Below are 12,314 nucleotides of genomic sequence, written 5' to 3'. Positions count from 1 at the left end.
CGACTTGGTTTCATTGTTACCATGTTAAGACGAATCATTTTGGGAAGGCTGGACCATCATCTGGTGACAGCGTTTATAAAGTATACTTGTACATTACTATTTATTTGTGAAATTGATCAGAAAAGTCCTATTCATTTTACATGTGAAGTTTTTGAGGTGTGCAGTGTATGAATTATACACTATAATCTATTTTTTCTTATTGCAGGTATAAAGTGAAGTGAATCTAAAAATGTCCGGGAGGAGCAGATTTTAAAGTGAGGTCTGTCAAGTTATGATTTTTCCAGTATACAGGTACCTTATAAAAAGAGTTCAATCTAATTACTTCCTGTATCCAAGCTTATATAAATGTCTGGTCATACCTGCTTGCTGGAAAGTACTGACAGTGGTACGACTCTAGGGAGAGACAACAGTGTAGTGATGGGCTGTCAGCAGTCCACAAATTCTTCATATGAAGTCCCTGCGGTGTCTCAGGAGTCAAGTATTGTCAAAGTCAATCTGCATGGGATCCTGGAGTGTCACCTAGTTAGAGACACCACCAGATCTGTTGAGGAAATTATAAAAAAATTGCTCAGCATATATTATCCTACAGTGGGACCAGCAGCCATTCACCTGTTTGGACTAGCATTGCTTGACACCAAAAAGAATGACCGCTTTATCTGGAAAAGTCCACGATGTTTGGTAAAAGAACTGCAAGAACAGATTAAAAATGATGCAAACTTGAAATTATTTGTTCGGATAAGGTTTGTACCTGCTAGAGATAGATTGTTCAAATTAAAAATTTTTGGAAGTGATGTGATAAAATATTTGTACCATCAGCTACGGGAGGACCTTCTCACTGAGCGACTGAGACACGTATATGGATCACGGACCAAACTATCATCCGCAAAATGTCGTGGACTTGCTGTCTTGAATTTACTGATCGACAGTCGGCTTCAGAAAAAATCTGTCGATTTTGTTCTGGAACAACACAAACTGAAAGATTTCCTTCCTCCTAGTGAATGTGTTGCATTTTTGAAAAAAATTAAGCTTGAAAAAAACATGAAAGACCATGTGAAAAGGTTTGATATAAGTCATCCTGAGAGTAGCACTGACATTGAGGAATTGATGACAGGGTATGTACGTGACATACTCAAGGAAATTCTTGATTACAGTGTCGAACAGTATGATGCTAATGTCCTGGACATGAAAACAAGAAAACAATTTCCTGGAAAAATTCTTGTAGATATTCACCACAGTCCATCTGGAGTTTTCATTGATGGTGTAAGTCATTATATCTCATTAAGTTACTCTTTAATAACCAATTGATATTGAATCCAATTAAATTATCTGTTGATAACCAATTAATGTTAAATTTCGTTAAGTTATCCCTTGATAACTATTTAATATTATATCCCATTAAAATCATTTCGTTATAACAGAATAATATTCAATCCATTTTAATTGTACCTTAATAACCAATTGATATTAAATCCCATTAAGTTATCCCTTATTAACCAATTGTCATTGAATTGCATTGAATTATTCCATACTAACCAAATGATTTTGAATCCTTTTAAATCATCGCTTTATAACAAATTAATATGAAATTCTATCAAATTATCTCTTTATAACCATTTAATATTAAATCCCACTGAACTATCCATTAATAAACAAACAGAAAAAAAAATCAAAAAGAAAAGTTATTGATTTAAGGAAGAGTCATTCAGAAGAATTTATTGATGAAAAGTGCGACATTTCAAAGATGTTTTGATAACATGGTCCACGGTCACCGTATACATTTTGTATCAGTGACTGACATTTCAAAGATGTTTTGATAACATGGTTCACGGTCACCATATAGATTTAGTAACAGTGACTGACAATTTCAAAGATGTTTTGATAACATGGTCCACAGTCACCGTATAGATTTAGTAACAGTGACTGACAATTTCAAAGATGTTTTGATAACATGGTCCATGGTCATCGTATACATTTTGTATCAGTGACTGACATTTCAAAGATGTTTTGATAACATGGTCCACAGTCACCGTATACATTTTGTATCGATGACTGACATTTCAAAGATGTTTTGATAACATGGTCCACAGTCACTATATACATTTTGTATCAATGACTGACATTTCAAAGATGTTTTGATAACATGGTCCACGGTCAACGTATACATTTTGTATCAGTGACTGACATTTCAAAGATGTTTTGATAACACGGTCCATGGTCACCGTATACATTTTGTATCGATGACTGACATTTCAAAGATGTTTTGATAACATGGTCCACAGTCACTATATACATTTTGTATCAATGACTGACATTTCAAAGATGTTTTGATAACACGGTCCATGGTCACCGTATACATTTTGTATCAGTAACTGACATTTCAAAGATGTTTTGATAACACGGTCCATGGTCACCGTATACATTTTGTATCAGTAACTGACATTTCAAAGATGTTTTGATAACACGGTCCATGGTCACCGTATACATTTTGTATCAGTGACTACATGTACATTGTAGTTTGCCATCTTCACCATAGTACATGTCAGAATTAAGTAATGTATGTATAATCTATACAATAGTAGATCAGCAATGATTATCTTTACACATTTTCATTTTCAGGTGCCATTTTCAGAAATCAAAGAGCTTTGTTCTGCCAGTGTCACCCCAAATTATCTGAATAATGCTAACACTTGGAACGTCCATCTGGATCGCACCAATGGCAGACCGGAGGTCAGTAGTACTGTAAATAGGTTTAAACAGAGAGAAGCTATAGGGAGCTAGTTACTTGACTTGTAAATTGTTCAATTGTTAATATATATTCTTTTCTTTTAAAAGCAACTGACAATTTTGAGCAATGGCTGACAATTTTTTTTTCTTTTTAGATGAATCTGGCCAGTTACATTTACTGACTTAAGATCTTATGTTGTCATTTTTATTGCAAACAGAAGAAAAGTAAGAAGGCGAAGAGCTGGTAGTATTAAACATATTTTTCATGATGGTGGGATTGAGTGAGACTTTTCTGGAAGCAAATGCCTCATCATCAACATCTCACTTTCATATTTTTGTGATTTGATTTGTTGCTTAGAAATTATATTAACTTCTATCAAACAAAGCATCAAACAATCACATAAAGGTGACCTTGACTCATCCACACAAGACAAACTGATAGATAGATCAGATAAAGGTGACCTTGACTCATCCACACAAGACAAACTGATAGATAGATCAGATAAAGGTGAACTTGACTTATCCACACAAGACAAACTGACAGATATATCAGATAAAGGTGACCTTGACTCATCCACACAAGACAAACTGACAGCTAGATCACATAAAAGTGACCTTGACTCATCAACACAAGACAAATAAACTGTCTATCATTGACAAACAGCTAGATCACAGATCACCACAACTTGTATATCATTGACAAAATTACTGGTAAAATCACATGTCAGCTAAACTCCCCTTATCTTTCCTGTCTGTTTTACACTGACTTATTCCCTTTGTCTGTGATATACTTAATCAACTCACTTTTCTGTGATATACTAACTTATTTCCCTTGTTTGTTACATAATGATTTAACACTGTCGTGTGCGTTATTCTGACTGATTTCCTTTGTCTGTTACATACTTAATTATCTCCCTTTTCTGTGATATACTTAATTATCTCCCTTTTCTTGCACTTATTTCCCTTGTCTGTTATATACATGTACTAATGTGTCTCGCCAATCTTTCCCAGAGTGCAAAAACGGTTTTTTGTTCAATAATAAGGTATTTCATCACTTTTCTGCATTGTTATTTGTATTATTATTTTCTAAAATATATTTTTGTTCATCTGGAAAAAAAGACTACATTAGTTTATTAGGTGAGAAACCTTAAGGATTATATTGCTGAGGATTAAATTGGAGGTTTGAATTTTGTACTTTCACTTTTGAACTACCGATGTGTTCTTGAGATACATAATGATGTACTGTGACATCAGTGATAAGTAATTTTAATTTGGCTACAATAATATTGACACATAACATTTAAAAAAAAACTGTCTTTACTCTGATCAATAGGATAAAAACCTGTCTTCAACTTGAGTGTTGTCAGGGATGCAGCCATAGTTTTGCATCAGATCAAACTTTGATGCTTAACGTAAGGTCAACTATTGATAGTCTGTAAGCCATTTACAGAGGTGTATTGTGCCTGTTATGGAACAACAATTCTGGTAGACATTGGTGTTTCCCTTAACTATTATATAATGAGTTTTCCCCAGTTTGTTATAAACAGACTTATTGCCCTGCTTTGTGATATACAGAGTGATATCCCCTGTCTGTGATATACTGACTGATCTCCCCTGTCTGTGATGTACAAACTGATCTCCCCTATCTGTGATATACTGACTGATCTCCCCTGTCTGTGATATACTGACTGATCTCCCTTGTCTGTTATATACTGACTGATCTCCCTTGTCTGTTATATACTGACTGATCTCCCTTGTCTGTGATATACTGACTGATCTCCCCTGTCTGTGATGTACTGACTGATCTCCCTTGTCTGTGATATACTGACTGATCTCCCCTGTCTGTGATATACTGACTGATCTCCCCTGTCTGTTATATACTGACTGATCTCCCTTGTCTGTGATATACTGACTGATCTCCCCTGTCTGTGATATACTGACTGATCTCCCTTGTCTGTTATATACTGGTAGCAGTAAACAGTTAATTTGCATTTTTCCTGAAATTATTTGTCATGTTTGAGATATACAGGTATAGCAGATTGGTTATGAAAAATATATCATTACATGTATATATATCTATAAACTGTATAACAATTACATTAACAGTAGAGAGATGAAATTTGTGTGAAAAAAAAAATTCCTCTGATTTCTGACATTTGATTGTCATGGTTACCTACTGAAAAAATGCTAAAAATGCAAAAATACTGCTAATTCCAATCCAACACTACAACTTTCTAGGAGAAATTTAATTCTAATCACCTATCTTACAATCAACAACACTGTCATGGTAACAAAGTACTTACATTTCAGCAAATTCCAACTCGGAAATTCTTCATAACATGACCACATGTGAACACTATGAAAATTTCACTTCCTGTAAAGCTAGTTTTTGGTGGGTAGACACAGATTCGAGACTGCCCAAATAGTAATCTCCAACACAAAGCTAAAATATTATCCTGAAAAAAATGAAACCCCACATTGTCCACTTTAACATGACAGGACCAATTTTAGCAAGGATTTTTTTTTCATTTTTAATTAAAACCTTTATAATGGGGTAATCTAATGAGCAAAAAAATCACCCATGGCCACACCGAGAAACTGTGTACTGCTACCTTATACATCACAATTAGTTTTTTTAATTTCATTAAAATCCCTCTGAGTGTCTAGAAAATGATCACACGAACAAAACGATATATCGCTTTACTGTGTATCTCGAATAGCTATCGAGTAATATGGATTTTCCCGCATGGTGTGTTTTGACCAATTCTGCTCTCAAATTAGGAAGAAAGGGAGGTAATTTGAAAAATTAAAACCTCAATACGTCTTAAATTTACTTGAATAAAGTTGCAATTGAAACTGAATCAAGTAGTTGGTGCTTCTGTGAATTTAGATAACTGAAAAGCAGATTGATACTACAAAGATAAAGTCTGATGTTATGACGTCATGGTAACAGCTGATGTCATCAGTACTATGACGTCATCAATTGCTAATGATGGCTTCACCATGCACTGTGATGTCATAGTGAAGGCTAGAAATCCAACAAAAACTTCAAATTAGCTTCTGACACATTTCTCGAAAGTAATTAACAGTGATATGACATAAGATATTCTTAAATGTCATGTGTATGACATCACAAACACCTATGCTTACTGCCCCCCACCCTTCTTCAAGTGTAATATTAGAAACCCTATTACATTGCAATATTGTTCGAAAAATAGTCTTTTTTACAGCAGTAACTATGGAAATGTAATTTTATGACAATATTAACATGATTGTATGCCCAATCTATGAGAAATACACACACATTATTGAATAAAAATCATCAAAACAGAGAATTTATCCAAAATTCAAAAACTCATACTTTCCTTCTTAGTTACCATGGATACCACACCTTAAACTATTGGAATTGCCCAATAATCCAGTCTAAATACATTCTAAGGTTGTTACTGACTTATTTTATACCTGTTACCTACTGTAGAACAGTTTTCAAACTGATACCAAGCCTTTTGAAAACAGCTGAAATTCTCACCCACAAGAGCACCCAAATTACCTCCCTTTATGCACCCCTGATGAAATTAAAATAAAATCATTATGAACAAGTTTCAGTGTGTTTTTTATGTATTTATAGCAATTATGGAAAGGATTAAACTTAATTAAACATAGTAAAGCACATTTTAAATAGAACAATTTTTTTAATGTGCTATAAGGTAGCAGTAATGTATGTAATATATACTCTACAACCTGTTGTCCTGTCTCCAGTATGTAATATATATTCTACAACCTGTTGTCCTGTCTCCTGTATGTGATATATTCTACAACCTGTTGTCCTCTCTCCTGTATGTAATATATATTCTACAACCTGTTGTCCTCTCTCCTGTATGTAATATATATTCTACAACCTGTTGTCCTCTCTCCTGTATGTAATATATATTCTACAACCTGTTGTCCTCTCTCCTGTATGAAACATATACTCTACAACCTGTTGTCCTGTCTCCAGTATGTGACATATATTCTACAACCTGTTGTCCTCTCTCCTGTATGTAATATACTCTACAACCCGTTGTCCTGTCTCCTGTATGTGATATATTCTACAACCTGTTGTCCTGTCTCCTGTATATATTATATACTCTACAACCTGTTGTCCTGTCTCCTATATGTGATATATTCTACAACCTGTTGTCCTCTATCCTGTATGTGACATCTACTCTACAACCTGTTGTCCTGTCTCCTGTATGTAATGTATATTCTACAACCTGTTGTCCTGTCTCCTGTATGTGACATATACTCTACAACCTGTTGTCCTGTCTCCTGTATGTAATATATATTCTACAACCTGTTGTCCTCTCTCCTGTATGTGATATACTCTACAACCCGTTGTCCTGTCTCCTGTATGTAATATATATTCTACAACCTGTTGTCCTCTCTCCTGTACGTGATATATTCTACAACCTGTTGTCCTCTCTCCTGTATGTGATATATTCTACAACCTGTTGTCCTCTCTCCTGTATGTAATATATATTCTACAACCTGTTGTCCTCCTATCTACTGTATGTGATATACTCTACAACCTGTTGTCCTGTCTCCTGTATGTAATATATATTCTACAACCTGTTGTCCTCTCTCCTGTATGTGATATATATTCTACAACCTGTTGTCCTGTGTACTGTATGTAATATATATTCTACAACCTGTTGTCCTCTCTCCTGTATGTGATATATTCTACAACCTGTTGTCCTCTCTCATGTATGTAATATATATTCTACAACCTGTTGTCCTCTCTCCAGTATGTAATATATATTCTACAACCTGTTGTCCTCTCTCCCTGTATCCTGTATATTCTACATATATATCCTGTATGTACATACCTGTTGTCCTCTCTCCTGTATATGATGTATATACTCTACAACCTGTTGTCCTGTCTCCTGTATGTAATATATATTCTACAACCTGTTGTCCTCTCTCCTGTATGTAATATATATTCTACAACCTGTTGTCCTCTCTCCTGTATGTAATATATATTCTACAACCTGTTGTCCTCCTGTCTACTGTATGTGATATACTCTACAACCTGTTGTCCTGTCTCCTGTATGTAATATATATTCTACAACCTGTTGTCCTCTCTCCTGTATGTAACATATACTCTACAACCTGTTGTCCTGTCTCCTGTATGTAATATATATGTAATATATATTCTACAACCTGTTGTCCTCTCTCCTGTATGTAATATATATTCTACAACCTGTTGTCCTCTATCCTGTATGTGATATATATTTTGTACAACCTGTTATCCTGTCTCCAGTATATGACATATATTCTACAACCTGTTGTCCTCTCTCCTGTATGTAATATATATTCTACAACCTGTTGTCCTCCTGTCTACTGTATATGATATACTCTACAACCTGTTATCCTGTCTCCAGTATGTGACATATATTCTACAACCTGTTGTCCTGTCTCCAGTATGTAATATATATTCTACAACCTGTTGTCCTCTCTCCTGTATGTAATATATATTCTACAACCTGTTGTCCTGTCTCCAGTATGTGACATATACTCTACAACCTGTTGTCCTGTCTCCTGTATGTAATATATATTCTACAACCTGTTGTCCTCTCTCCTGTATGTAATATATATTCTACAACCTGTTGTCCTCTCTCCTGTATGTGATATATTCTACAACCTGTTGTCCTCTCTCCTGTATATATTATATACTCTACAACCTGTTGTCCTGTCTCCTATATGTGATATATTCTACAACCTGTTTGTCCTCTCTCCTGTATGTAATAATACTCTACAACGTGTTGTCCTGTCTCAAGTATGTGATATATATTCTACAACCTGTTGTCCTGTCTCCTGTATGTGGTATATTCTACAACCTGTTGTCCTCTCTTCAGTATGTAATATATGCTCTAAAGCCTGTTGTCCTCTCTCCTGTATGTGATATATTCTACAACCTGTTGGCCTGTCTCCTGTATGTAATATATATTCTACAACTTGTTGTCCTGTCTCCTGTATGTAATATATATTGTACAACCTGTTGTCCTCTCTCCTGTATGTGATATATAACCTGTTGTCCTGTCTCTGTATGTGACCTGTTGTCCTCTCTCCTGTATGTAATATATATTCTACAACCTGTTGTCCTCTCTCCTCTATGTATATATATATATGTCTCTATGTAATATATATCTACAACCTGTTGTCCTGTCTCCTGTATGTAATATATATCTACAACCTGTTGTCCTCTCTCCTGTATGTAATATATATTCTACAACCTGTTGTCCTCTCTCCTGTATGAAACATATATTCTACAACCTGTTGTCCTGTCTCCTACTCTACAACCTGTTGTCCTGTCTCCTGTATGTAATATATACTCTACAACCTGTTGTCCTGTCTCCTATATGTGATATATTCTACAACCTGTTGTCCTCTCTCCTGTATGTGATATATATTTTGTGCAACCTGTTGTCTTGTCTCAAGTATATGACATATATTCTACAACCTGTTGTCCTGTCTGCTGTATGTAATAATACTCTACAACCTGTTGTCCTGTCTCCTGTATGTAATATATATTCTACAACCTGTTGTCCTCCTGTCTACTGTATATGATATACTCTACAACCTGTTATCCTGTCTCCAGTATGTGACATATATTCTACAACCTGTTGTCCTGTCTCCTGTATATATTATATACTCTACAACCTGTTGTCCTGTCTCCTATATGTGATATATTCTACAACCTGTTGTCCTCTCTCCTGTATGTGATATATTCTACAACCTGTTGTCCTCTCTCCTGTATGTGATTTATTCTACAACCTGTTGTCCTCCTCTCTCCTGTATGTGATATATATTCTACAACCTGTTGTCCTGTCCCAAGTATGTGATATATTCTACAACCTGTTGTCCTCTCTCCTGTATGTGATATATTCTACAACCTGTTGTCCTCTCTCCTGTATGTGATATATATTCTACAACCTGTTGTCCTGTCTCCTGTATGTGATATATTCTACAACCTGTTGTCCTGTCTCAAGTATGTGATATATATTCTACAACCTGTTGTCCTCTCTCCTGTATGTGATATATTCTACAACCCGTTGTCCTGCTCCTGTATGTAATATATATTCTACAACCTGTTGTCCTCTCTCCTGTATGTAAAATATACTCTACAACCTGTTGTCCTGTCTCCAGTATGTTATATATATTCTACAACCTGTTGTCCTCTCTCCTGTATGTAATATATATTCTACAACCTGTTGTCCTGTCTGCTGTATGTGATATATATTCTACAACCTGTTGTCCTCCTGTGTACTGTATGTGATATATTCTACAACCTGTTGTCCTGTATGTGATATATTCTCCTGTTGTCTCCTGTATGTATATATATCTACAACCTGTTGTCCTCTCTCCTGTATGTGATATACTCTACAACCTGTTGTCCTGTCTCCTGTATGTAATATATATTCTACAACCTGTTGTCCTCTCTCCTGTATGTGATATATTCTACAACCTGTTGTCCTCTCTCCTGTATGTGATATATTCTACAACCTGTTGTCCTGTCTCCAGTATGTAATATATATTCTACAACCTGTTGTCCTCTCTCCTGTATGTAATATATATTCTACAACCTGTTGTCCTCCTGTCTACTGTATGTGATATACTCTACAACCTGTTGTCCTGTCTCCTGTATGTAATATATATTCTACAACCTGTTGTCCTCTCTTCTGTACATGATATATTCTACAACCTGTTGTCCTGTCTCCTGTATGTAATATATATTATACAACATGTTGTCCTGTCTCCTGTATGTAATATATATTCTACAACCTGTTGTCCTGTCTCCTGTATGTAATATATATTCTACAACCTGTTGTCCTCTCTCCTGTATGTGATATATATCTCTCCTGTATGTAATATATATCTACAACCTGTTGTCCTGTCTCCTGTATGTAATATATATTCTACAACCTGTTGTCCTCTCTCCTGTATGTAATATATATTCTACAACCTGTTGTCCTCTCTCCTGTTGTCCTGTCTCCTGTATGTGACATATATCTCTACAACCTGTTGTCCTGTCTCCTGTATGTAATACATACTCTACAACCTGTTGTCCTGTCTCCAGTATGTGACATATACTCTACAACCTGTTGTCCTCTCTACTGTATGTAATATATACTCTACAACCTGTTGTCCTATTTCCTGTATGCAATATATACTCTACAACCTGTTGTCCTGTCTCCTGTATGTGGTATATTCTACAACCTGTTGTCCTCTCTCCTGTGCGTGATTTTTTCTACATCGTGTTGTCCTGTCTCCTATATTCTACAACCTGTTGTCCTGTCTCCTGTATGTAATATATACTCTACAACCTGTTGTCCTGTCTCCAGTATGTGACATATACTCTACAACCTGTTGTCCTGTCTCCAGTATGTGACATATATTCTACAACCTGTTGTCCTGTCTCCTACTCTACAACCTGTTGTCCTGTCTCCTGTATGTAATATATACTCTACAACCTGTTGTCCTGTCTCCAGTATGTGACATATATTCTACAACCTGTTGTCCTGTCTCCTGTATGTAATATATACTCTACAACCTGTTGTCCTGTCTCCTGTATGTATATATAACCTGTTGTCCTCTCTCCTGTATGTGATATATATCTACAACCTGTTGTCCTGTATGTGATATATATCTACAACCTGTTGTCCCTGTTGTCCTGTCTCCTGTATGTGATATATTCTACAACCTGTTGTCCTCTCTCATGTATGTAATATATATTCTACAACCTGTTGTCCTCTCTCCAGTATGTAATATATATTCTACAACCTGTTGTCCTCTCTTCTGTACATGATATATTCTACAACCTGTTGTCCTGTCTCCTGTATGTAATATATACTCTACAACCTGTTGTCCTGTCTCCTGTATGTGGTATATTCTACAACCTTTTGTCCTCTCTCCAGTATGTAATATATATTATAAAACCTGTTGTCCTCTCTCCTGTCTGTGATATATTCTACAACCTGTTGTCCTCTCTCCTGTATGTAATATATACTCTACAACCTGTTGTCCTGTCTCCAGTATGTAATATATATTCTACAACCTGTTGTCCTCTCTCCTGTCTGTGATATATTCTACAACCTGTTGTCCTCTCTCCTGTATGTAATATATATTCTACAACCTGTTGTCCTCCTGTCTACAACCTGTTGTCCTGTCTCCAATATGTGATATATATTCTACAACCTGTTGTCCTGTCCCAAGTATGTGATATATTCTACAACCTGTTGTCCTGTCTGCTGTATGTAATAATACTGTACAACCTGTTGTCCTGTCTCCAGTATATGACATATATTCTACAACCTGTTGTCCTGTCTGCTGTATGTAATAATACTGTACAACCTGTTGTCCTGTCTCCTGTATGTAATATATATTCTACAACCTGTTGTCCTCTCTCCTGTATGTGATATATTCTACAACCTGTTGTCCTCTCTCCTGTATGTGATATATTCTACAACCTGTTGTCCTCTCTCCTGTATGTAATATATATTCTACAACCTGTTGTCCTCTCTCCTGTATGTAATATATATTCTACAACCTGT

At 35.6% G+C, this 12,314-nt stretch overlaps 1 protein-coding gene across 1 annotated transcript in view; it reads left to right on the top strand.

The window, feature by feature from the left end:
- The first annotated feature begins 345 nt into the window (after window positions 1–345).
- LOC132549219 (uncharacterized) overlaps window positions 346–12,314 on the top strand; it is a 102,964-nt gene continuing 90,995 nt past the window's right edge. Inside the window, exons 1-2 of the mRNA XM_060213135.1 lie at window positions 346–1,260; window positions 2,617–2,727. Coding sequence (XP_060069118.1) covers window positions 346–1,260; window positions 2,617–2,727 — 1,026 coding nt within the window. The remainder of the gene's footprint in view (window positions 1,261–2,616; window positions 2,728–12,314) is intronic.

The sequence above is a fragment of the Ylistrum balloti genome, unplaced genomic scaffold (genome assembly GCF_031769215.1).
Source record: "Ylistrum balloti isolate Yb309-2 unplaced genomic scaffold, AGI_CSIRO_Ybal_v1 Utg370050, whole genome shotgun sequence".
NCBI lineage: Eukaryota > Metazoa > Mollusca > Bivalvia > Pectinida > Pectinidae > Ylistrum > Ylistrum balloti.
This window is presented reverse-complemented; position numbering and strand designations above follow the sequence as displayed.